Source organism: Parambassis ranga, chromosome 1, assembly GCF_900634625.1.
Source record: "Parambassis ranga chromosome 1, fParRan2.1, whole genome shotgun sequence".
Taxonomy (NCBI): Eukaryota; Metazoa; Chordata; class Actinopteri; family Ambassidae; genus Parambassis; species Parambassis ranga.
In genome coordinates, this window is record NC_041022.1 from 19212342 (window position 1) to 19238454 (window position 26113).

Sequence of the window (26113 nt, forward strand, 5' to 3'; positions counted from 1 at the left end):
TATAATAATGGAAAATTAATGGAATAAAGAAAAGAAAAGTGGGTGTATGAGGCGTTCTATGTTTTTAAGGCATTTTAAAAATGTCTCAAAATAGTCTTTCTAAAAGTTTTCTCTGATTTCTGTGAAACTGGCAGGAAAGGGCGGAAGCCTCTCCTTCACACAGCAGATGATGATTGTGCTGAATGATATCAGAGCACTGACAGCACTGAGAAGCTCAAACAGCAGTGAGTGAGCAGTGTGTAGTGATGTTTCCATGTGTACAGAGCGTTCAGAAAGTATCAGGTCCTTTTATCACTTTTGTTATGTTGCATCCCGATGCTACAATCATTTAAATTCTGTTCTCCCCCACATTAATCTACAGTTAGTACCCCATAATGACAAAGTCACACATCTTATACACACATCACATTTTATATTTTTTTTCCAAATGTATTAAAAAGTTAAAACTGAAATCTCACATTGACATAAGTGATCAGACCCTTTACAAGAACACTTGGAGTTCCCATTTGTCTTGATCGTTGCTCGGATGTTGCTGCACCTTGATTGGAGTTCACCTGTGGCTAATGAGTTGATTAGACATGACTTAGAAAGGCACTGCTTCTGTGTGAAAGGCCTCACAGCTGACAAAGCTTAATGCTAATCCAAGTGTTAGACTATATAATAATAACACTTATTATATCACCTTTTTCGGTTATTAAATTAATAGCTTCTAAAATACATCTCATCTAGAGTACTTATTTATATATAATGAAACAGTCTGCACATATGTTACACAGCTGACATTCAAGAGTGCTGAAATGACTCCACTTCAAAATGTAACCAGTATTTATAGCCACTGGTCACATTTTTCTAAGTAGGTTATATCAAATATTCAGTATAATAATCACATGTGACTGCTATTTTACAGCATATTATTATGATGAATGAAAGAGCACTGATGTGTCTGTCAGTGCTGCTGTCTTCTTTTCTTTTGTTCTCTGCCTTTCTCTCTCCCCCTTCGTTTGTTTCTTTCATCCTTTTTTCCTTCTCTCTTGCTGGAGAGGATCCGGGACCATATGATCACTCAGAGACAGCCATTAACACTGTGTACATGTCTCCGTGTCTTTACTGGGATAAAAAAACAAACCCAGTATGACCTTCATTTCACTGTGGAACATTGACATCCAGCCATCACTTAGCCTCATCATCAGCATGATCCATGTGGTTCAGGGACGAGGCAACATGACATTAAGATGTTCTGTAACTTGCAGCTTAGCTGCCTTTTCGAGTCTCTCTGAAATCCCATCAGTGCTGCAGATCATGTATGCTAATACACAGAAGGGTCCACCCATATGAGCCTATTTTTCCTCTATTTATCCTCTATCTACTGTGTAAAAAGCTCTGATCCACACTGAAGGCCATCATTCCTCCAACAAAGGGTACAAAATGTACTTTTATTGTGATATGAATTATAATAACATATTCTGAAAAAATAACAAATACATAATTTATAAGACACATCTGCCCAAAGTTACAAGGTTCCAAAGCTATCATGATCAAGAAGAGACACTGGTGACAGTTTCAGGTGTGCTGTCACAGAGCAGATGAGGTGCTGATCGTCTTGTTTCTACTACGAGAATGATATCTCGGCGACGCTACTCTCTGGAGGTTCTGTGCTTCTGTCAGTCCATCTGCAGCTTCTTTTTTCAGCACGGCAGGATCCGACTGCAGCTCTGTCTGCTCTTCCTGAGCAGGCATGTTTCTCAGCCACTGCTGGTAGTAGCCGCGAAAACCATTTATTTGGACCAGGTAGTTGTTTCTAGATTTGTACTAGGATCAGGAGAGCAGAAAGAGACAGTATTAAAAAAACTGAATCCTAAATGCACACACCTTCAGATACAGTACATATATGTGTATGCTAGTCATGAATACATGGGGTATTGCTCACCTGGTTATAGTTGGGAGGATACTGTGCAGCAAACTCCAGCTGTTTGATGATGACTTCATTGGGCCAAACTTCCATGTCACTCATGCTTTTCAGGATCGTTTTAAGGTAGAGGTAATCCAGTCTCTGAGTTGCTCGGCCAATTAGAGCAGAGAACACATGGACATTAGGCCTCAGTCCGGCTTCCTGCGGAAAAAAGAGAAGACAGCCATCTCTAACCAGCAGTATCAGTCTGAACACTTGTCTGTCACATGCTTTGTTTCTCGGATTTGTTATATGTCTATCTAATCCACAGGCAGTTTATTCTGCATCCATAGTGCCCCATGAGACTCTAATCCACAGAGAGAGACTTGTATAGAGTAGAGAATGAATAAGAATGGCTGAGCAGGCTAGTCTGTAATAATATTCATATGAAATCAGAACTAAAATGTTCAGTCTGTTTCATCACCTCGATGTCTTTAAGCAGCTGAAGACCGTCCTTCTGTTGCTTACAGCCCAATGCGAGGCATCCATATGTTTTTATGTCCACATGTACATTGCGTTGGCGCATCACGCTCAGCACAGCCTAGAGAGACAAACATGTGATAAAAACCTGCTCACACACTCATGTAGTCACATCTCAGTTAGTGCTGTGGTGATATCTGAACAGCTGGCCACTTACAGCCAACACTATTAAGTCATCTGCTGCTAAGTATGCATGTGTGAGTACCTTCGCTCCCTCCAGGTCATCAGCTTTGGCTGCTCTGCGTATCACAGAGTTGAAGAACGGAACATCAAGCTTCACCCGATTCTCTTTGGCCACCTTCAACAACCCCTGCAGAGACTGGAGACCTGGCTCCATCATGTCAGCCAACAGAGTCAGAGTTTTGAGACTGGGACTGAGCCTATTAGCTGCCATCTTTTCCAGGAAACCTTCAGCTCCGCCGATGAGTGCAAGCCTATCAGAGGGTCCGTCAACAGAGCCAAGGGAGATCACAACACCTCTCCTCTCCTCAAAAACATCCAACAGATTGGGAGCTGAGGAACCAGCTGCTAAGTCAGGAGGGAGTGAGATGCTGGCTTCTTGTCTGACTGGTACCAAGTCTGATGAGTCTTGTGTGCTGGGGAACTCTTCCTCAATGTGTCTGCTGTCCTGTTGGCTGTCATTGAGTGGATCAGCCTGGGTAAACAACTGCTTCTCCAGGAGATCAATGTCTATTACACTCTGGAACTTGGAACCCCTCACATGTTTTCCACCATTGTGACTTTGACTCTGGTCAATCCTCAGCAGAATGCCAGCAGCCAAGGCAGGATTGCCAACCCCACAATCCCTGGCAGTCCTCAAGAGCAGGTTAAAGTTCTCAGAGTCTGGATGAATCCCTGACTGCAGCATTTGACGCCAAACCTGAAAAATACATGAAAAATTATTACTGCTATAGAGTGTATCCTAACAATAACACAAAGTGTCCTCCCAATATTAATATATGCAAGTGACAAAAGTATGTGAACTTCAGGAATTAGCAGGTTATTTGAATGTATTTTCTACTTTCAGGACTTGTGTGAAGTGGTGTTTTGGTGGGGCACCTGAGTGCAGTATTGGAATTGGTTGGTCTATAATTCCATACTAAGGTGGTGAGTGACTCTACCTGCAAAGCCAGTCTGAATCCAGTTTCTTTATCCTTCAAGCAGCCCATCAGCAGGTAGTGAAAAGTCTCCTGAGTTACAGCATGTCCATTTTGTAGCATCTCCTACAAGCAAACAGCCAACACCATGATCAGACACACCAGCAACCTCTGCTGAAATCATACCGTATTGTAGGCGTGTGTGTCGCACCCTGATCAAATGAATACAAGCTTGAAGGTGATTGGTGATGGCGTGAGTTTTGAGAAGAGCGTGGTACGTGATGGTGCTGAGGGGGTAGTTTTTGCGACGGAGTTCTTGCTCCAACTTCAGCGCTTGCTGCAGACCGGCTTGTTTAAAAGGGGACTCAGCACATGCGTTGAAGAGCGCAGTGTAGGTCGCATCTGTACCAGTGAGACCTCGCTTCTTCATCTAGAGGAAAGGGGATAAATGTATTAATGTCTGTCACAAAGGCACACACGTATATATATATATAGACCTTTAACAAGTACAAGTTCAAACAGAATGTGATTTTTACATAAGCTGTGTAAGAAAACTTTTTAAAAGACAGATTTACTGCAAATGTACTGGTATTTTAACAAACTTTATTGCAAGCTTTTAATAAAAAAAACAACCTTACATCATTGTAGAGTCTGAAGGCCTTCTTGAGCTGTCCAGCCCGTCCACAGCCTCCTATCAGGACTGTGAAGTTGTACTCCTCTGGCTGCAGCCTCTCTCCCTGCAGCATGTTTATGCTGAACAAATCCAAAGCTTCTTGCAGCTGTGAGAGGACAAAAACATTTGAAAACATAACTCAGAAGGAAGACAGAGTAACTCAGGAAATGCACTAACCTTGTTCTCTTTGATGAGCTTCTTGCATTGTAAGAAGTACCAGTACGGTGTATTTTCTCTCCTGAGCCTTCTTATATAAGCTTTACCCTGCTCTTTTTCCTCCACAGCGTCTTCATCCTGGAGCGGCAGGTCGCGGATCTCTGGGCTGCTTTTCCTGAACGACCTCCGAGAGGATATATCGGTGGACAGCAAGCCGAAGTTGTCCCGGCCAGGTGGGAGTGAAGCGGAGTCCAGGGGGTCCGCATCCCCTCGAGAAGACGACAGCCGCGTGTGCAGCTGCCAGGGGCCCGGTGAGAGCCTGGGTGACCGCTGTTGGGACAAACCCGGTACTTCTCTCAGAGTCCATGTTTTTGTTGACTTGTTGACCGCAGATAAGATGGATAGCCTGGCAACGGGGGCTGATATGTTCCTTCCGTGTCGCACCCAGGAGCAGGCGGCGGATGTCAACATATTTACAGCTGTGTGTAGGTTTTAGAAGCTACATAAACATTGTTCTTCCCTCCGCCAGAAAACGAAGACATCTGTCAAAGCAGCATGCCTAGCATGGCTAGTTGAAGGGTAGCGTCGCAGCTTCCGGCATGTTAACCACGTTCTAATGACGTAAACCAGTCAAGGCCTGAATAGTAGATACCAAACCAGGACAATACAAGTCCTCATTGTCGCTTCAAAAGAATAGCAGAATAGATCCAAATGACAGCACCGTCGTTTATAAATAAGATAAAAAATAAGATGACAGGGCATCTTCTATGCTTCTGACCTTTAGTATGTTGCACAGCGATCGACGATATCGATGATCGATTAGTAGAATTGTGCAGTTGCTAAAATTGCCCCCTCATAAAGGTCTCTGTTTTCATAAAGATGATACAAAATCTAATTTGATTAATTTCCTTGCATTTAATTGTATTAAGTTATTTGATCAATAACGCCCAGTTATGATCTTAGGGATACCAATTCTAATCAGTGATGTGTCCAGATTCATAGACATAAAAAGTCAACTGGGGTAAATCTATAAATAAATCAGTCAATAAAACAGCTGGGTACTACTTCAGTCATCATTATATTACCATACAAGGAAGGCTGTGGGCATCAGCAGAGGGCTCTAAACTTCATTAAATTGTTGTGGAATTTCTTTGAAGCTGGGCTATTTTTTTACTATCAAACTACAACATAACAGCACCTCCAAATCTCACTAATAAATTAATATTATATACTAAATATTTATGTAAATAAAAACGTCATAAATTGAAAATGGTATACAGACAAAAGTTAAAAATCAATTACACAGTTTATTGTGACAGAAATTTGATCCAAAGCCTCAGGTACAAATACATTCTGAAATTCATAATTTGTTTGGCACTTTGAGTCATGAAATAACAGAAATGATTTGTGACTGAGAAGCCACAACTGAGACCATGAGGCCATCAAATGTCCTAGAAGAATAAACTAAGAGTATCAGCCTGAGAGCGAATTTCCCTTGGATGAACATCATAACCATTTAAGTATTAATGTAAACACACATGGTTTTTGTAGACCAGCTTGAAACAGCTGTTGATGTGACACACAACTATTTCCTTTGTTAAGTTTATTTCCACAGAAAAAAAAAACCTGAGCACCTCAGCTGCTGAGCACCAATCACAATGAAGCCTTCTGGTGATGTCACAACGGCGATAAATGTGGTGGTTGAGCCACGTGGCTCTGAAACAGAGTAATACGATCCAGCAGTGTTAATGGGATATCTCTGATGACTGAAGGCAGGTCTTCATGTTGTAACGGGTAGATGACCACACTGAGAGCCGAGCGCTCTGAAAATCTAACAGAGAGAAACAATTAGTTCAACTTAAACATGTATAAGCATCAACATGTCCCATCCTTCAAATATGCTAATGCATTCACTGACCTGTCCATCAGAACTTTCTGCAGTGTCCGACAAGCCACTAATGTTCCACCCATGAATATATGGCACATAATGACATGGCAGCACTGCTCCATGAAAGTTTCAACAGCCGATGGGTCAAAGGTGCCACTCCGTGAGATAAGGCAGACACGCTGCAGTCGAGAACAGCAGGACAGAGCCTCAAAGAATGAGGCGTTAGCATTCAGATAGGGCTGCTCTAACCTGGGGAACAGACACAGAATGTCAACCAATCACCAAATATAGTCTCAAAGAGCACAGAAAAGAATAAGTTTAGTTTTACACTACATCAGGGAAGACGAAGGCATGATCTAACCTTAGTTCCTGTAGCTGTGTGCACAGCTTAAGTGCCTCCAGCAGGGCAGGTGTGTAGTTCATGGTTTTCAGGGATCCCAGATTTGCAAGAGATATTACTTGCAGGTCTCTGCACTGCCTGGCTAGCTGTATCAGCCCTGTTCCCCGAAGAACCCCAGGAAGTCCAGCAAGAGTCAGACGGCGCAAATGAGGCAAAGCCTCCAGTGCTGCTAAGTGTGTATCACCAACTCCTTGTGCCCAGGCACACATACCCCGAGGCTCCACACTTCCACGAGTGCATGGTTCAAGCCTGGGCAGCGCAGAGGCAAAACCTGGACCAATGAGCTCAAAGGTCTCTAAAAAAGGGCAGCCAGCTAAGAGCAAAGTGAGTCCTGAAGTGCTATCCCCTGACGAGTCTGAATCAGGCTTGTAACTCTGCACCCCCACACGGGGAGGTTTCTTTAACCCTTGGAACAACAAAGGAGGAGGGATCTTGTGTGTAGAGATGTGATGTGGGTTTAAGCCATCTGATAGAGCACAGGCTGGCAGAGTGAGAGAGACCAGATGTCTGAATTTAGCCAAGCTGGCACAAAGATGTGTTTCCCCATCAACTCCAGGTGACTTTTCATGGTGATAATGTGTGTGCATCAGGTTCAGGTGTTTAACCTTGGAACAACCACCTGCCAACTGACTCATTGTCTCAGCACCCAGCTGATCTTCCACACTCCTGCACTCTGAGTAAGGACCATGGTTGATCCCACTAAGGTTCAGGCTCATCAGTTGTGTGGCATCTCTGACACCTCCGCCCAGCAGCGACTGGAACACCTGTGGCCACAATGCTGGGCAGCGGCTGAAGCTAAGGTGCTTGGGGCTGTTTCCCTCCAGAGCTCGCTTCAGTGACAAAGAATCTAGCCAGGTCCGAGGCAGCTGCAGAGCCACCAGGTCACCTCGTTGACCCAAGCTCTGAGCCAGCGAGGGAGCAGCAGGCCAGTGAGCAGGGTTTGGGCCAGGAATGGACACAAGGAAAACTCTGAGACCTTTTGGAACATGAACGCTGAATACTGCCAGGTAGAGAAGGAGCAACGTCTGGTTTACCTGAAGACATTAATATACAGACAGATTAATTCAACGAAGACAGGTTGCTACACATACAAACAAACTACCTCACCTCTCCTGGAGCCAGCCTGGCGGTGAACTCCTCCAGCTGTTGATAATGTGGCACACTGCTCTGACCAACCATTAATTGACAGCAAACACCGACACCCTCTCTGGTCACATCTGGGATGTCAAACTGTAACATCAGCCTACACAACAAAGACACATGACATAAATTAAAATAACCATATTCTAATTGATTTTGTTTTTCCATTTTGAGTCCCCTCCCTATTTACAATTAATAACTACTTATTACACAAGTAATACGTATTTATTAACATTTGTATTTGTTACTGTGAACATAACTTTCTCAGTCCCACATGTCAAGCTGGTACAAACAGAATAGTGTGTTAAATATGTAATAATTCTGGTAACAGATTGCAGTCTGACAGTTTCTTACTTGCGGAGTTGAGCACAGCACGGCACCACACCGTAACTTGGTGTCAAGAGTGTCTGTCTGAGCTCCGACAGGCGACTCAGTGTGTCCACAGCTTCTGAACTGAGCTGACCAAAGTTGAAGCGTGGTGTCACATTAAAAGCAAGTGATCTGAGTAAAGTGAGGGAGGAGAGGATACGGGACAGACACAGGGAAGTGATGCGACATCCTGTCACATCAAGATGCGTCACTCCTCTGCAGCGCGCAAGATACTCCATGGTAGAACCAGACAGCCAGTAGCACCCGTTCAGGCTGAGAGACTGCACATGATTAGCAAGCTGTCTCAGTATGTAGCGAACTGACAGATCATCAGCCTGGAGGGAAAAAAAACAAAGTCTGAATATGTTTTGAAAAAATGGAAAGTTGAACGCTGTGACGAAGATTTTTAATACAATGACAAAAAAACATCCCCTATCAGTTCTGAATAGAATAAGAATTTACCAGATACTCTTCAGACAGGCTGACATTTGTGAGCAGGGTCTTGTCATGGCATAGTGTGTGCAGCTTGTGGCAGACGTTTGAGACATTCATCAGCAGATCACACACTGGAACATGGTGGAGGATGCACAGTAGGATCTCATCGGACAAATCTGACATTCCCACGTTGGTAGAAAACATCGTGTCTTCATCACACTCAGCCTGAGACAGTAAAAGATGCTGTTACACCATTTGTCACTATGTAGAAAAATTACAAAGATGCTACAAATCTTTTGTTAATGTCAATACAGTTTCTTGATTTTATACAATGGGAGGTATAAAGCATGTAAAAGACGTGACGTTTCAGCTTCAGATGCTTGTCTGTGTCCTAAGCTCTCATTGTAATGTCTCCTATAGTGGTCATTGTAGGCTGTGTTCTCCAAGGAGCATAGTTCCTAGTTGTACTGTCTTCTTAATATTATGCATATGTTCGCTATTTAATTTGCTGTATTGGTCTAAAATAGAATACTCCATTCTGATGCGTGTGTTGTAATATATGACCAGCCCTTTTTAATTATGACTGAAGCAGTATTTTGAGAAAACGACAGATTGCCATTACGAAGAGATGACATTATCTGTGTAACTGGGTGCAAAACGTGTATTCATTCACGTTAGCTTGTCATGTTAGCACAATAACATCCATATCAGGTTTATTCTTCCACAAAAAGTATTAAAGCTTGGCTGAAAAAAAAATGATAACTTAAATCCTCCTCCTAAAGCCTCCGAACTAGCATTAACATTAGCCAACGTTACTTCTGTAGTGCCCCGCGGTGTCGCTAATAAACTGGTTGTCAGTTCGCCCACCTGTACAATTTGTCGATCCATGTCCTCTGAAATCCCACACACTGCACCCATCACGGTCAGAAAGATTTTAAAGGTTCATCTTCTCAGGCTCTGCTCTGAGCTACAGGCTGCGGCTGACTGCACGGAAGATGTTTGCTGCTGCACATGCCGGAAATTTTACAGTGACGGACATACATCCTGTCGGACCAGTCATGATGATTTTATACCACAAATGAAATGAGAACATCCACAGACCCAAATGATTACACTTTATATTATTTCACGACGTGTCATAATTTACTATTGCTAATTATTAAGAATAATAATTCCTGATAATTATTGATACAGTTGATAATTGTACAGAAGAGGCGTGTTTCTCTGTGTAAAAGTCTGTATACAAGGGATCAGGTTATGCTGGGTTACGTGTTATTTATCCAGGTTCGACTTGACCAAATCATACAAAGATAATTAAAAGATTACAATTTTTATGCGTTATTAAAATGTACATTTTAGGTTTATATATTTTGCTGGGGAAATTGTACAGGCTAAATCTGTATTTAATACATTAGGCAGAAGGGGGAGACGTTTTTAATGTAGCAATTCAACTTATTTTATAGAAATATATGCTTCAATTTCATTGACCTTTCAAGAAAAAAAATTTACCATTCACCAACTAGGATTTCAGTATGTTTAAGTTAGCGTTATATACTGTGTTTTCAGTTTCACGGTGATGAATGACATGGTTATTTGTCCCTTTTTTAAATAGACGCTAATTGATTCTCATATCACGTTGATTCGTATTTCATGTCTAGGAGTTGGCCGCCGGAGGGCGCTATAAGATAAGGTTTATATGTTTATGCGATCCTCCAAGTTTCCTTTTAATTCATATTCCCTTACAGGGCTGGATTGCCTGTCTATAAAAGGTTTGCCTTAATCCCTGGGTAAAAGTTAGATTGGCTACTGGATTGCTAACGTCAGGTTTTCCAGATGAAGTAACCAACTGAAGATGTCCAACAAGGTATGTGAGAAAGTCATATGGCATTGGAGCCATCCTTCCTCTGCCATGTTTTAAGTTTTTATGAACCACATGGTATTGCAGTGTTTCCAGATTCAGACTGTGCTACAGTGAGCATAGAGCTAAATGGAACGTAGCCATCAATATTTTAACATTAAGGCTTCTCCAAGTGGGACCTTTATGAAAGCGTGCTGTGTAGGTATGTACAATCCTCTGGGAAGAAAGAGCAAGAGTAAAGTCAATACAAGTTCAAATCATCAAGTCTATTTAAATAGGTGTAGCTGAATGACTGATGTCACAGTGGTGAACATTAGTGTGCAAAATAAAGATCAAATGCTCAGAGCAGAATCTCAGACATGTGCGCTTTATTGGGTAGTTGTGTACACCAGAGGCTTGACACCCCATGCACAGACCTTCATACACCTCAATACAAGGCAGAAGCTTTGTCTTTTGCATGATGACAAAAACAAACTGGACCAAGTATTGTTTAAGGCTGAAAGTACAAAAACAAAACAGATTACATAATTTACATATTAAGCAATACTACAGGTCTGTTGGGCAGTGGGCCCACCAGAGAATAAACCTTCATAGAGGCAAATAAGGTGGTGAACAAAGACATCTGGAATGACCTACACAAACACGACAATGGACATCATGTTCCTCACACATTCACACCGCCTGGGACGCTCTGTACTTCCTGCAGAGTTTCTCCCCATCATGGGGGCATGGTGCCATAGCCAGAGTGATGAGGGAAAATGGGAAGAGGTGTCATGGGCTCAGCATACACCAGTGTGTTGGTGTAGGCATGTATGCAGAGCCTGTCGTTTGGGTTTGTAGCAGTGTGTGTTTTGGGGTGGGGGACTGACAAGTCTGTTTAGAAGCACTTCCTGTGGACAATGCTGGGACCAGACTCATCGTACTCCTGCTTGCTGATCCACATCTGCTGGAAGGTGGACAGGGAAGCCAGGATGGAGCCTCCGATCCATACAGAGTACTTCCTCTCTGGAGGAGCAATGATCTGCAGAAAGCAAGAAAAAAAAAGTGAGGTCAATACACATTTAATAGCAAATACTTTATTAAATGCACTACAGAAATCCAATACTGCAATAAACTAGTCTGTCCAGTGTGTGGCAGTAGAGCTGCAGAGTTTTCTAGAACATTTTAGCATGACTGCTTCAAGGACAAAGTTAGAGGGAGGAATGTTACCTTGATCTTCATGGTGGTGGGTGCCAGGGCGGTGATCTCCTTCTGCATACGGTCGGCAATGCCAGGGTACATGGTGGTACCTCCAGACAGCACAGTGTTGGCATACAGGTCCTTACGGATGTCCACATCACACTTCATGATGCTGTTAAATGTAGTTTCATGGATACCGCAAGACTCCATACCTGTGAAAAGATGTAAAGTTACCGTTTGTCCTGCTTAAATCAAACTTCTGCCTTTGAAGGTTTATGGTATTATAATGGCACTTACCAAGGAAAGAGGGCTGGAAGAGGGCCTCAGGGCAACGGAACCTCTCATTGCCGATGGTGATGACCTGTCCATCAGGCAGCTCGTAGCTCTTCTCCAGGGATGAAGAAGAGGCAGCAGTTCCCATTTCTTGCTCAAAGTCCAGTGCAACATAACAGAGCTTCTCCTTAATGTCACGCACAATCTCACGCTCAGCTGTAAGGCGAGACAACAGAGTTGATGATCAGTTTCAGTTGCCTCTCTTGCTTTTTGCACCATTAGGCTCATCTTTGTGTCAATTGGCTCACCTGTGGTGGTGAAGCTGTAACCCCTCTCAGTCAGGATTTTCATGAGGTAGTCTGTGAGGTCCCTGCCAGCCAGGTCCAACCTGAGGATGGCGTGGGGCAGAGCATATCCTTCATAGATGGGGACTGTGTGGGTCACACCATCACCGGAGTCCATGACAATACCAGTGGTACGACCAGAGGCATACAGGGACAGCACAGCCTGGATGGCCACATACATGGCGGGGGTGTTGAAGGTCTCAAACATAATCTGGAGGAGAGAGGGAGATGAGGGATGAGTCATTGAATCATGGTCAAAGAACCCCAAGTGAAGCTAGTATTGTTAGTCAGAAACAGCACTCTGCTGGGTTATAAACACCATTCTAACATCTGTTTTAGTTTTTTTTTCCCCACAACTACACAAATTGGAGTACTGCAACCCCGCTCTAATATTATCTCTTGCATCATGCAGACACCAGTGTAGTTTGAGTTTTGCCATTCGCTTTAGTACACCTTTAAATGACAGCAGAGCCCATGCTGCAGCTATCATTCCTAATGCATCACAGTGCAGAGATATAAAAACCTGAAGCATCCGCAGAGATGAAAAGATCAGCTCATGGCAGAGGAAACCTGGAGGTTGAAGGAGCAGGAGGAAATGGACAGATTGAGCAGGAGAAGAAAGGCCTGAGCAGCAACACACTTCCCTCTTGTCGGACCCTGCAGGTGTGCCAAGAAGGTTTCCTGATTTAGAAGAAATGTCTGAGTGTCAGCCATTATTACCTGGGTCATCTTTTCCCTGTTAGCCTTAGGGTTCAGGGGGGCCTCTGTGAGCAGGACTGGGTGTTCCTCAGGGGCAACTCTCAGCTCATTGTAGAAGGTGTGATGCCAGATTTTCTCCATGTCATCCCAGTTGGTGACAATACCGTGCTCAATGGGGTATTTAAGGGTCAGGATTCCCCTTTTGCTCTGTGCCTCGTCACCAACATAGCTGTCCTTCTGGCCCATGCCAACCATTACACCCTAGGGAGGACAAGATGCGGTTACAATTTGAAACAAACAATACTGTAGTGCGTTTTTAAAGGTTTGGAAACCATGCAGAAACTGTACCTGATGCCTGGGGCGTCCAACAATGGAGGGGAACACAGCACGTGGAGCATCATCTCCTGCAAAGCCAGCTTTGCACATACCAGAGCCATTGTCCACAACAAGGGCAGCGATTTCGTCTTCCATTTTCTACAGAGAAAAACACAAAAGGAGAGGAAAGTTAAAAAAAAAAAGTTAACTGGTGATGGTGTGTTCCATCCATCAAGGATTAACTGGGTTGCAGCAATGTCATTATGGAGGCTGGACGCGGGATGTCGCAGTGGTGCAAGCTCCAGTCCAAATCCAGAACTGAGAAACAAAAGGCAGTGTCTCCCTCGGTCTGGCCATGGCCATATAAGGCAAAAGTGAGAGAAGCTTAGAGACGGCGGAAGACCGGCCCGGAAGCCGCCCAGTGTGTCATTAAAGCTCAAGTGACACCGAGAGCCGGCCACTCCCTTCACTCGTGGGATCACCACGAGTGTACTGACCATCCACACACAACATGCGTGTGACACAATGTAGACCGAAAACATTTAAAAAAAAAAAAAAAAATCTCCGTCACGCCGGTCATCATGTCGTGACTGCAAGGTTACACACACACACACAAAACAACTTCTAGCTGCAACCTGAACGTAAAGCACACGTTCAACGGATTTAAACGAGTCTTTGAAGTTTAATCCGTCTCGCCTGCCATCACCTGTCCGCCTGTGAAAGCGGAGACGGTGCCAAGGCAGATGCTTACATGTAAGCGAGAAGGTCAAGCTTTTTAAACGCAGTCTGATTTATGAGGCAGTGAAGTGACGACAACACGAAACAGCAGAATTATTTCACACCATTTTAACACCGAAGCGCCTCCGACAGTTTGCCGCTCGGTCACATTTTTATGCACAAATGACCTCAAATAACTCTAGCTAGCAGCAGCATGAAATATAAAGCATGCAAATGTTAAATTAATGCATTTAAAACACCAGTAAAAACTTCACCGTCTTACCTGTGTGAGGGCGGGTTATCGGCTTAGAGGACTGTGACTGCGCTGCTCTCCGGCAGGGTTTAGTGTCTGAGCCTGACTGCAATGAAGGCCAATAAATTGCAGGGTTTTATCAGAGCTCGTGCTGCAGCCCCTCTCCATAAAAGGAGAACTTTCCGCACGGCGCCCTCTGATTGGTCCAGGCGCATCCACTGGGTGTGGCGCATGCAGATGGCTGCTGTGTGCTCTGACATGACAGGGAGGGGGCCGAGTATGGAGGCACCAAAACTAACCTATATATCCCCAAAGTTATCAGTTCAGTGTTCAATTTCTTTGTTGATCAGTTTTATAATATTGATGCTCGTACTATACAACACCTCGTGACAAATACTGTAAACCCAATGTGCCTCTTGAAAATAAAACAAGCTGAAAATGTCCATCTATTTGTTGCATCCACAGTGGGATTAAATCCCACCCTGATAACTCTGTGATATACTGTTATATATTGTGTTCTGTCCTTTGTGCAGTGACATAATTCATCTTATTTAAATGAAGGTGATAAGGCTGTGCAGCAGGGCTGGATTGCACCAAAGCCTCCTCACTCATCATGATGGTACCAGCCACAGCATGGTGTGGTTACAGTTATCTTAGGGTCACTGACAGCACTATTAACACCCCGCATGCTGGCATGTTACTCACACACACACACACACACACACAGAGCAGATTGACAGGGATACATGTGGTGAAACTGAGGTATGTTTACAGCAAACACTGGAGAGGCTGTAAATCCCTTATCTGTCATCACCTCCCTGGTGATGTGTGAGTGTGCAGAGAAGGTTGATTACAGTGGCTTATTTGAATAATACGTAAGAGATAGGTGTGTGAATTCCAGCGCATACCTATGATGGCTGTCAAGATAAAACCGTTACTCAAAACTATGACTCACTTGATTATGCATGTGCACAGAGCCAAGTATTTCACACACTGAACATATTTTGAAACAGAAATATGTGTTTAAATGTGTTTTTATGACAGAAACTCCTTTTAGAAGTTGTGCAGAGACTAAATGGTTTTGTCGGGTTGATGTTAAAGCTCAATCGATCAAAGACTCATAAAGTTACACTAGGAATTCTCACTGGCTTTATGTGTTCCTAATAAGGCTATATGGGAGCCAGTTCACCAAAAGGGACAGGAAGTAAGTTTTTTTTTCACTTACTTCTATAGATGCACACAGGAAGTGACCACAGAGACCTGCAAACATCACAGACATGCCTGTATATTATCAGGTGTGGAGCAGGTGAGGACTGTGCAAGGGAAAGGGGGGTGGGGGCTGGGGGTAAGAGCTGATCAGGGAATTGGCTTTTCATTATCCTGCTCCAGAAAGAGACTACACACACACACACACACACACACACACACACACACACCAAGTATAGACCCAGGGCAGGACAACCATCCCTTTAAGAGTTCCTTTGGATGACGTCCATATAAGGAGATATTGGAGCCAGTCACATGGCGGGGGAAGAATGCACTGCTCAGGTCATGTGACCATTCTGAGGAAATGAATGAATCTCCCTTTTTCAGGCTGAGTGTGTATGTGGGTGTGTGAAAGTTTGTCTCTATTTACATTTATATGTTTTCTTCACATTCAAAATGTGAGGTTTTTTTTAAACTCTTCCCTGACACAAATTTCTCAAACTTTCCTCTACACATTCATACCATATCCATCCATTTCAAAACTTGGCAGTGTGCATGACTCACACATGCATTACAACACACACACACACACACACACACACATATGCACTCCCTCCCTGCATTGCTCACCCGCACAGTCAGAGAAACTCACAGGCCTGGCTCTCAGCGCTGACTGAAGACCGTATATGGAAGAAGCTAGCAGGTAGCTTTTGTCCACTCATCCCCTTCTCAGGCTCTCTCTCTTCCTTAAAACACCCATTAACTCTCTTCCTCTATTTGCCTCATTTCCTGCCTCCCTGAATCAACTCTCTTGTTTTACTTACATCAGAGAGTGCAATGCAAGGTCAGCGTACATATTAACTAGTTTTACTGTGACAGTCTCTCCCAGTCATTTAAGGAATCACATTCCAACAGAGTTTGCAGCTGTGAGAGGGGGTGTGGCTCATCTGTGTCTGAGAGTACTTGAGTGAAAAAGGAAAAAAAAGGAGGTGGGCGAATACTCTAATATTAGAAGCCACATAAAAATGGACAGGCAGCTTTCACTGTAGTTAAAGGGGACCGCATAAATGGCCTGGATTAGTAGCTGATTGAACCCATTTGTGGTCATAGGGACAGACACAACACCACTCCGTAAGACAACCCAGGTGAAGTAATGACAGTGCAAGTTTCTACATCTGCATACATTTGAATTAGATGCAAACAAACACAAAGTGAACCAGGGGCCCAAGGTTGTTGCCTAATTTGGTAAAACAGCCTTCAGTGGAGCTCATGCTGGTTTTGTGTCTTTATTAAAAAAACTTTTTGGGGTGTTTCCCTTAAGTATGTAAATGATATAGAGTTATTTATATTAGTAGATGCATGAATATGAGATTCACAACTATTGAAATTTGTTGTGGCGCATATGTCGAGACCAGCAAGCAATACTAGTAGGTGGACAAAATACAAACACTCAGCAATCAAAAGTCAAAAAGAGTTAGACAATTACCAAATAAGATATTAGCAAAAAATACAGTAAGTACAGGTTAAAATGAAGTATGACCTTATGAAAGGTTCTTCATTTTTCAGTTCTGTTTTGTGAGTTTATATGTGGTAGGAGACCTCAGTGGGTGGATCTCTATGAAACTCGTAGAGATTCATTGGTTGAGGTGTGACTTGAGGTGAAACTTCCTGTGGATTGAGGTTAACACTGTGTTGTACATGGCAAAAAAGATGAGAAGAATATGAGTTTGGTACCTCTGTTGAGGGAAGGTTTTTTTCTACTTGTTGGTTTACTTGAGTCTTTTTTCAAACCACTGTCTTGCCATCTGGAATGTGTACTGTGATGTCCTCAGGGTGTGTCCCTTGTCTTTGAGGTGTAATTGCACTGCAGTCCTGTTGCACAGGCTCTCCTGTGCTGTACCATGTACTTGTGTAGTGGTCCTTTACTTTCTCCAATGTGAGTTTTGTCCTTAGGATGGACCAGTTTATGTCTCAGTTATGGGTTTGAAGCCGCCTGGGGTGCAGCGATTGGGATGACAGTGTTCTTTCTCTGCAGGTTCCTGTCCTCTTTCCTGTCAGTAATGCATCTTCTTTGTGGCTTTGACCAACGCCCAGTTGGGAGAGCCACATGTGTGGAGTGCTGTCTTGATGTGTAGTCATTCCTCCTGTTTTCCTTCTGTCTGTGGGTTTGTGCTGCAGCATTCAGGCTGTGTTCCTGTGACTGGTGGGAATAAGCTGCTCTGCTTGGTAGAGCAGTAAAACATCTTCAAAGAACTCTTGCAACTCTACTTGCCTGATTCAGACCTTTGATCGGTGATTGATAAAATAACCTCAAAATCAGAAACAGATTGTAGACTCAAATATACATGTAAACACGTTAACACAGTTTTATTAACAAAACAAACACATTGGAGCTTTATACTGTAATAATCAGCAGGAAATGCCAGTGTCAGAACAGATGGGATTCTTTATGCAGTCCAGCTCTTCCCCATGTCTACCAGCTCCATGCCTTCACAGTAGGACCGAGGTCGTGACACCCTGACCTGGTTTCACAGGAAAACATCATCACATAATGAAACCAGATATCTCTCTCCGCCAAACTCTCACATTAACATTGCATGCATAGTGAAACACTCACAGTGGGTGTCCTGTGGGAGGCCAGTTGCTGCAGCAGTGGGAATGGAGTCCAGTGAATAGGTTCCACAGGCCAGCTACAGACAGAAAGGTCGCTGGCCTTACCTGAGTCCAACACACCATCTCCCATACTCATCTCACTGCCCCTCCAACCATACTGGGAGCTACGGGGAATAGAGAAGTGTAAATACTTCACAATTCTGTCAACCTGAGTATAAGATCTTTGATCAAAGAAAAATCAGGAATGGGTCAAAATGCACTTCAGACGCACATTTTCACTACAATTCGATTACAAATCCGGTCTTTGAGGATGATCCATGATTTCATTTTTTTTTGGTTACAATGGGTAAGTCTATTCTAATCAATATTTTTGTATCAACTGATGTCAACTGGGATGAACTCAGCACTTTGGATCTTTTTAATTTTTGGTTTATTTTGGCAATTGGTCCTCATCCCTGTCCCTTTAAGATGCAGGCAGAAACTCTGACACTTCTGTTAACTTCTAGCTTGGCTCAAAACAGTAGACAGGCAATCTGATACTAACAACTAGTTAGTGGTCATATAAGAGCCACAGCAAGCAGCTAAATCTCACAGAAAAAAAGAAAAAAATCTGCTCAGGAAGAATTTAGGTAAAATATGTCTTGAATTTTAGATTCTTCATTTGCCACCTTTCTCTTTGATGACAGCTACCTCTTCACAAAGCTATCATGTGGAGCTTTGTGCAACCTCTTGAGGAACATTTTAAATGTATTGAACACTTATGGCAGCTTTCTTTCCTATTGTGGTCCAACTCATCCCAAATCATCTAAGCTGAGTTTAGGTCAAGTTATTGCAGAGGTTGGAGTCATAGGTTTAAATGTTTATATGCAGATTTTCAGGAAAGGTGGTGACCTCACGAAGCTGGTTGAGAGAAGTTTGAGCCTGTTTCAAGAGAAGGCTGTTACTTTGAATAATAGCTGGAGATTTTAGTAGCATCTTAAAATGTAGAAAATTTGGTGTTGATTTCGTTGGCTTAAAACAACAAGCTGCTGAGGGTTTGAAGCCATCTTGTCCTTTAAACGTGGAAGTCTGTTCACATAGTTGTGTGTAATAATTGGTGTGTATACCTAATTGGGTAGATGGTGTTGATGTGTGTGCCATGGCTGGGACAGGTGGAGGCCAGTGACAGTGTGTCATCGTGGTAACAGCAGGTGCGGTCGAGCGCCCGCAGATGCAGTAGCTCATCAGAGCGCGTAAATGCAGGATTGTCCAACGAGTCTGCTGATCCTGCCCATGACCGCAACCAGAACCGGCCGGACAGCTCATCGAAGTGGTTAAACCTGCGATAGCTGCACACACACACACCCAATCGTGAGAGGTTAGAACGTCAAAATTCATTTACTTCAACGTGCCCCGGGGTCAAGCTGATAAATGTATGTGTTTTTTTTTTTTACAAGATTTCATGATTGAAATCGTAGAGGCTTAAAAATCTCAAGTGGAAGGAGACAGGAGGGAGAAAGAACACTTTACAGTGTGTGCTCATTACCTCACCACCTGCTGTAAAGCGACCTCTATGTGTCTTACTAAATGACACTGTGTTGCTCACAAGTAAGACTTTCCATTTAAAAGCCGCAGAGAGGAACAAAAAGAAGTCCTATCACACTCCCTGTAGGTGGAGTTGACCCAATTGCTATGGATGACATCATGTTTTATGAATGAACTTATTCATTATGTCTCACTAGTCACAGGTGACTATGCATCAGTAATTTACTTTTTTTAAAAGAAGCATTGATCACGAAGTAACACTTTTCATTAACTCCTTCATCAACTGAGTGCTGCATCTCAGACACAATAATATGTCAATATTTTTAGACTCAGGAGGACTGTGAACTAACAATTTATAATAAGGGTAGAAATTGTATACATATACAACATACAACATATTATTAAGATTATTAAGTACATCTAATGACTCTTTCCATTAACACATGTCTTTGTATTTCTGATGTTTTTGGGAGCTGCCACTGTTCTGCTCTTAAATACGCTGAACTGTGGCCTCAGGATATATGAGACTCTCTGGAAAGAATTCTTCTCTATACTTTTAACAGAGGCCCTCTGAAATCAAATCTAGGCTTCTGACTTAAACATCGCCCGTGTACATAGCCCTATGTCAGTATTTAGTTCAGGATTAAGAAGCTGAGTCCTATACTTCAACACATCGGCTCATCATTGGAAGTTGAATATTCAGGCTGTGCCAGATGCTCGTCTGCCTTCATCCTCTGTATGTGGTTTGGCAGCAGGACTATGACACCTAGTGGAGATTACTGTTTACATCAACAGTATGTGCCTCCAATCTCAGGTTTTCCCTAACCTAATCACAACACATTATTCCCCCTAAACACACTGCTGTGTGTCACATCAACAGGGACCAATGTTTAGTATTTAAGGGTCCCTGCTTTGTTTTAGTTAATATATAACCACCATTAGGATTAGGTTATTTTTCATTGTACACGATCTGTCAGGCTCAGGTGACATGATAAACTAGCATAACAAGCCATTCTCACTTCCCTAATGGTTGACTGTCACTTCTCCTTTCATTCTTGTCTCTTTCTTTGCCTTGGTTCTGCTACACTGGCTCTAAAGAAGATTTTGCATGTTTTTTAGTTACTTAGCAGCGACCATGCTTGTCAATGGACTTGTTTATTCAGTGCATTTTACTGAATGACACAAGAACATCTGGACAGCCACATACTGTATGTTCGACTGCTCATAGTTCAGTTCACATTAGTGCTTTTAGTTTGTATGTTTTTAGCTGCGTGGCTCTTGTGTGGGTGCACATCACTGAGAGGGATTGTACCTGCTGCGAGTCTGGTCAACTTTGGCCTGGATCAGAACGGCTCGATAGCGACGCACTGCAACAAGGGCCAAAACGCCAATGACCGTCACTATGATGAGTAAGACGCCAAGACAAGCACCCACAAGACGTGCTCGCGTCATCCTCATGTCGCACCTCTGACCCATGTACCAGAAGTCCTCACCTACAAGGCAGCTGACACACAGACAACAAGTCACTTACACACAACAAACACTCATGGAGGATACACTTTTTTGGTGTATACTGCTCTTACTGGCAACCAGGAAGTTGTCCCACGTGGTGTGTGCAGATGCCGTGGTGGTGGCAGTAGTCAAAGCGGCAGACAGAGGAACAGCTATAGTTTGCAGTGCCAGGCTGGGACGTACATATATAACCTGTGGGGCACTGCAACAACCAGTCACACACATCACCCTGCAGGCCTGGAGGGGAGACATGAAGGAATAATACTCTTTATTTTTACTAGTGACAACAAATCTCATAAAAAAACAAAACCATTATTTTTATTTTAACTGCAACCATTACTTAAATATTACAAATAAAGTGATCGTATGCATCTTGCTTGTGCTTGTACTGCAATATTTACAAAGCAAGTGACAAAACAATCCACAGTACAAAAATAAACCACTAGGGTGACTTTTCACCACCATGGGTTTTGAACATCACAGTGCAGCCAGAGCTCCTGCACACTGGGAATTTGATCTGATGGCAAACAGAAGGAGTAAGATGATTAAATGTCTTAGTGGGGTTAATATTACAGTAAGCCACGTGTGATAATCAAATTTGTCATAATTGGATTGAGAGCTTTACTCTGTAGGTCTAACTGAGTTATAATGTTTACATCAGTGGACTGTAACTGGGTTAATTAAGTAAAGAGGTCAAGAATGGAATCCCTTCTCATGTGAATAAAATCACCTGGAATGTTAAGTATTTTGTGTAGACAACCACATCCAGTTCAATTCAATTCAAATTTATTTATATATCGCATTTCTGAATTAATTATCGGAATTGTCTCAAGATGCTTCACAGTAACCCAGACCCTGAACCCTTTAAGAACAAAAGTGGCAAGAAAAACTTTCTTTTAACAGGAAGAAACCTTGAGCAGGACCCAGCTCATTAGGAGAACCTTCCTGCTGACAGTCAGCTGGGTGAAGGAGGAGAAGAAGAGGTAGACAGGACAGAGAGAATGAAAGAGAGAGAGAGAAGAACAAACATTCACAAACATCATACATTACAGAGAACAAACACGACAGGTTGTTGATATTATGAAGCAAGCCTTGACAACATCCAGATCTCAGGGCTTCAGTAGCTGAAGATAGGCCTCTCAGACTAGGCTTACCTCCGAGTGTGATGTTGACAATCTGGGATGATCTGAACATCCGCTTCTCAAGAACAGCCTGATCCAGTCCTGATTGTTCCAGCAGTGATGTGGGTCCTGCCGTGCTGAGCCACTGCAGAGCCCCACTGGTTCTAAACTCCACCAGACTCTGCACTGCATGGCCACTGGAACAACAGCACATTCACTCTGAAACTCTCTGTACACAGCCAAACAAACTCATCTCACCACTGTACACTAATTATACTGATACAGATTACTGTATAATACGCATTATCTACTTGATTATAAATTAAAAATGTGTGCTGATTCATCCATGGATCTTCAAATAATACAATATCAGCAAGTATGTATGTCACTGCTCAATACAAGGTTTTGAAGGATCTTCACCAAAATATCAGAAAATATTTTCATTTTGCATTCTTGGGCCTGTAATATACAATATGAGACACAAGTTGTGTTCCCTTTCTCACCTGCTCCAGACTCCCAACAACCTACTAAAGCCTGGGGCTCTCTGCAGGTACGGCTCCAACTGTAAGACACAGAAGGGTTATGTATGATAATGTGTATTTGTGCTTTTCTTTACCACAGTGTTAGTATGTGCATTCCCTCACCCAGGCAGCGGTGTCTTCCTCCAAACCAGCAGTGTAAGCTGGCCTGGACTCTTCTTCTAAAACTATCTGCAGCAGAAGTTCAATTGACTTCACTGAAGAGAGCGGGAGAACAAAACATTTCATTACAACAGACCGACTAATTTGTCAGTAACAAATACACACTAACACTTATGTACCTTTGATGGTGGCAGGTTGATCTGGCATGATATAGAACTTGGGACTCTTTGTGGAGCTCCCTGAGGGAGTGGAAGCTGAAGGTGCCAAACTGTTCTCCTGGCTGGGATATAAGGCTGTCCTGGGTGAGGAATGCTGTGGTGGTCCAGCTGTGGGGGTGTATGTGGATGTGGTGCTACGGGACCAGAGCTTGTCCCCTTCCTCTACCACCACCTTCCTATCATCAGATTTTATTGTAGAGAGCGAAGAGCTGTGTGTAGTAATAATGAAGTCGTGGAACCGTTTGTGTGTGGGAGAAATATTAGTAGAAGTCGGTAGGTTAGCGTGTGTAGGAGGTGTGCGTGATGTCTGCGAGGGCATAGAGGTGGTTTCATGTTCCATGAAGGCTGTGTGGACCGTGGATTCAGTGATGGAGGAGGTAGAAGTAATGTGTGAGGAGAGTGTGTGGAGCATGTATGGAGGTGTAGAGGAGTCAACTGGTGTGCTGGATAACAGAGCAACAGGAGTTGGTGAATGTGTGTTAGTGGGACTCAGTGTAGTCATTTCTGTGGTGGTAGCCGAGCTTTGGACCACACCTCCTGTGGTAAGAACTGTTGTGGGTGTAGAAAAAGAATCAGAGAAACGTGTGGTCCCTTCATCCTCTGTGGTAGAGGTGAGGGTGTCGATGGTTGTGAATGCATTCATGAAATCTCTCTCTGTGTTCTCTGTTGCTGTTTGTGTTTCTTTGTTGTTCCCTTGTGTGAATGTGGAGAATGTGTTTGGAGACCATGAGAGGCTCTCTGTGCTCGGAGGAGACGTTGTTTGACTCTGAGTGGAAGAAGTGACAGTCTGAGGCATCTCTGTGTTTTCAAACTTCTCAGACAGCTCTGGGGTCTGAGCGGTAACATCTGCTGCTGTGGATACAAATGAGTCACTTTGACTTATGTTTGGATGAAGTGAAGCAGCCTCCACAGTGCCAACAGCAGTGTGCAGGTCTGTGATGTAGGTGGTGGATGACTGAGTCCTGCTGGGGCCTTGTGTGGAGGACGATGAGGTGGGTTCAGTGTCAGCACTGTGTGCACTGTGTGAGTCAGGCTGCGGAGGTTTGGAGGATGATTGTAAAGGGTCAGAGGTGGTGGTGGAGGTCAGATTAGAGTTAAGTGTGTCTGTGCTCCGCTGGCGTCTCCAGGAATGAGGTTGTTTATCTCCAGGTGTTCCACTAACAGCTCCACCACGTGGAGGTAGAAGAGTATCACTCTCCAAGCTCATCCAGGAAGGTAAGTCGGAGGAAGAGGATGCGGTGGACTCTGACACACTCCGGTCTGTTTGTGTAGGTATATGTTGGTCTGTGTGTTTGAATGTCTGAGTGGATGTGCTGAGAAAACCGTTGACTGTTGTGTCACCATCAGGGTTAGCTGTGTTAGATTTGGTGTCTGCATGCTGAAAATATGGGTGTGTTCGCTCTCTGGCAGCCATGGGGCTATCAGTGAGGTGAGCAGCTCCAGATGTATCCGCTCCATTGTGTGGCTTTTCCTCAGGAAGCGGGAGAGTTTCCCTATCTGTTCTTCCAGCGATGGGGCGGCTCTGCTGGGGTAAGGTGGGGTGCTGTGGGCCCTGGTCCTCAGAAAGGGCAGTAGACATAGATTGAGGCCCAAAACTCCACCCCAGACCTTCAAAGAAATGACCTCCGTCCCCATCTGTGCCTCTCACCATCTCTTGACCAACAGGAGCAGTTCTTGTAAAGCTGGTTCCTGTCTGAGACTGACGAATGAGGTCTTGGTCTGGACGGTGGGTTGAGCGGTCCTCTAAGGAATTCCTCTCATCTTCCTGGACTGGAAGACCAGGAACAAACACAGAAACAGAGAGGGCCAGGGTGAGGACAGATAGAGTGGAAACCACAACAACATAATATATGTCACAAGCCCACTGTGACAAGAATTTTCCAACATTTTCACACCATCCTGATAAAGTGGCATGTTTTCACTGTGCACTTTAACAAGCCTGATACAAATGTTATTACAGCTTGGCTCAGCCAATTGAGCCTTACTGACTCGATAAGACGAAGTGGATAATTAAGGACCCATTTCTCACCACGATAAACCAGCTGAGCTGCATTTGAGGAGTTTCCTGCTCCTGTCCAACTGAGTGTGGCTTTGTTTCTGTCACAGCCTGAGAGCAAAGCAGTCCCCCCTCTCTCCAAGACCCGGTCTCCCACCGTCAAAACACAGAGCACCGATATGCTCGATCCACTGTCCAACCATACCAGTTTCAAATGTACCGTCCTGTCCTGAGGAATGTCTATAATCCAAGTACAAACTACTTTGTCAGACATGCGGTTGAGTCCTGTGGGGTCAGAATAAAGCCCAGCTAAAGTGAGACCTGCAGCTTCATGTTCCAGGCTGACATTTCCACCACAGTGGGGTGATGAGGCCTGTGTTTTATCTGGGGACAGAGACAGATGCAGCTGGTGAATGAAAGCATCGGGTTATCTGTTTAACAATTTAGTAGGTTTAAGGAAGTTCCTTAAAAAGTATATTTTCATTTTCACTTTCACATACCCTGATCTGAAGGTTTTTAGGTAAAAAAAACAAAAAACAAATATTTTCTTTCTAAAACTGGACAGTTATGAAAAAAACTTAGTTATTTAAGATTTGAAGCTCAGGCTTTCCAGTAACATGATTGTGACTTCATAAAATAGTTTTAGGTAAAACGTTCAGATCAAAGAGACAAACAATGTTCACTGTGACATCTACAACAAAAGCGGTGAGTGTGGCTGCTGGCAGATGTCCTTACCTGTTGTGATGATAAAAAGTAACAGACAGGCGTGGAGCAGCATCTCCAAAACTGAGGCATTTCAGTGTCGCAGACTATATTAATCCCACATCCACACAGAACTTTCACATTTGCGTTCTATCCACAGCGGCAGAGCGTAACAGATCCACTGTTTTCATGCGCGCAGACCCAACGCAGATGCAGGCGTCAGAAACTTTCCTCCTCCATCATTTCCTCGGAACGGAAAGCGCTGCGCACTCATCTAAATTAGACACACGTGTCCTGTAACGCAGGGTGGACAGAGACCCGAGCTGTACGCCGCCTCCAGGCTGTTTCTGCGGTTC

The 26113-nt window shown here is 43.7% G+C and overlaps 4 protein-coding genes across 4 annotated transcripts; all 4 read right to left on the bottom strand.

Annotated features, from left to right (window-relative positions):
• Window positions 1-1403: 1403 nt before the first annotated feature.
• ptcd1 (pentatricopeptide repeat domain 1) lies at window positions 1404-4970 on the bottom strand. Its single transcript, XM_028409210.1, has 8 exons — window positions 4376-4970; window positions 4164-4304; window positions 3737-3955; window positions 3550-3651; window positions 2634-3308; window positions 2373-2489; window positions 1928-2110; window positions 1404-1809 (listed from the first exon to the last, which is right to left on the bottom strand). The coding sequence occupies exons 1-8, from the start codon at window positions 4823-4825 to the stop codon at window positions 1573-1575; spliced, it is 2124 nt and encodes a 707-aa protein (XP_028265011.1). The 5' UTR covers window positions 4826-4970; the 3' UTR covers window positions 1404-1572.
• A 671-nt stretch (window positions 4971-5641) lies between these two features.
• Window positions 5642-9591, bottom strand: fbxl18 (F-box and leucine-rich repeat protein 18). The gene is made up of 7 exons (XM_028409197.1): window positions 9454-9591; window positions 8614-8811; window positions 8137-8486; window positions 7750-7885; window positions 6604-7676; window positions 6273-6491; window positions 5642-6185 (listed from the first exon to the last, which is right to left on the bottom strand). The coding sequence occupies exons 1-7, from the start codon at window positions 9502-9504 to the stop codon at window positions 6032-6034; spliced, it is 2181 nt and encodes a 726-aa protein (XP_028264998.1). The 5' UTR covers window positions 9505-9591; the 3' UTR covers window positions 5642-6031.
• A 1199-nt stretch (window positions 9592-10790) lies between these two features.
• actb1 (actin, beta 1) lies at window positions 10791-14366 on the bottom strand. The gene is made up of 7 exons (XM_028426007.1): window positions 14255-14366; window positions 13288-13413; window positions 12961-13200; window positions 12205-12451; window positions 11921-12112; window positions 11654-11835; window positions 10791-11465 (listed from the first exon to the last, which is right to left on the bottom strand). The coding sequence occupies exons 2-7, from the start codon at window positions 13408-13410 to the stop codon at window positions 11322-11324; spliced, it is 1128 nt and encodes a 375-aa protein (XP_028281808.1). The 5' UTR covers window positions 13411-13413; window positions 14255-14366; the 3' UTR covers window positions 10791-11321.
• A 3406-nt stretch (window positions 14367-17772) lies between these two features.
• On the bottom strand, window positions 17773-26083 carry LOC114448708 (mucin-22). The gene is made up of 11 exons (XM_028425879.1): window positions 25791-26083; window positions 25089-25439; window positions 23021-24829; window positions 22845-22936; window positions 22704-22762; window positions 22234-22397; window positions 21151-21316; window positions 20880-21071; window positions 19150-19371; window positions 18048-18207; window positions 17773-17952 (listed from the first exon to the last, which is right to left on the bottom strand). Exons 1-11 carry the CDS (start codon window positions 25831-25833, stop codon window positions 17878-17880), a joined length of 3333 nt encoding a protein of 1110 aa, XP_028281680.1. The 5' UTR covers window positions 25834-26083; the 3' UTR covers window positions 17773-17877.
• Window positions 26084-26113: the final 30 nt, after the last annotated feature.

Bases quoted from the DNA above. Each gene is read 5' to 3' on its own strand.
- ptcd1 (XM_028409210.1), bottom strand. From the start codon at position 4,825: ATGTTGACATCCGCCGCCTGCTCCTGGGTGCGACACGGAAGGAACATA. The intron at 4,305-4,375 runs GTTAGTGCATTT...GTCCTCTCACAG, and splicing joins AGCTCATCAAAGAGAACAAG to CTGCAAGAAGCTTTGGATTT. The intron at 2,490-2,633 runs GTACTCACACAT...TTGTCTCTCTAG, and splicing joins ATGACCTGGAGGGAGCGAAG to GCTGTGCTGAGCGTGATGCG.
- fbxl18 (XM_028409197.1), bottom strand. From the start codon at position 9,504: ATGGGTGCAGTGTGTGGGATTTCAGAGGACATGGATCGACAAATTGTA. The intron at 8,812-9,453 runs GTGGGCGAACTG...TTACTGTCTCAG, and splicing joins TGGATCGACAAATTGTACAG to GCTGAGTGTGATGAAGACAC. The intron at 8,487-8,613 runs GTAAATTCTTAT...TTTTCCCTCCAG, and splicing joins GCCTGTCTGAAGAGTATCTG to GCTGATGATCTGTCAGTTCG.
- actb1 (XM_028426007.1), bottom strand. From the start codon at position 13,410: ATGGAAGACGAAATCGCTGCCCTTGTTGTGGACAATGGCTCTGGTATG. The intron at 12,113-12,204 runs GTGAGCCAATTG...CTCGCCTTACAG, and splicing joins TTACAGCTTCACCACCACAG to CTGAGCGTGAGATTGTGCGT. The intron at 11,836-11,920 runs GTAAGTGCCATT...ATCTTTTCACAG, and splicing joins CTTCCAGCCCTCTTTCCTTG to GTATGGAGTCTTGCGGTATC.
- LOC114448708 (XM_028425879.1), bottom strand. From the start codon at position 25,833: ATGCTGCTCCACGCCTGTCTGTTACTTTTTATCATCACAACAG. The intron at 22,937-23,020 runs GTACATAAGTGT...CGCTCTCTTCAG, and splicing joins TCAACCTGCCACCATCAAAG to TGAAGTCAATTGAACTTCTG. The intron at 22,763-22,844 runs GTGAGGGAATGC...TGTGTCTTACAG, and splicing joins AGGAAGACACCGCTGCCTGG to TTGGAGCCGTACCTGCAGAG.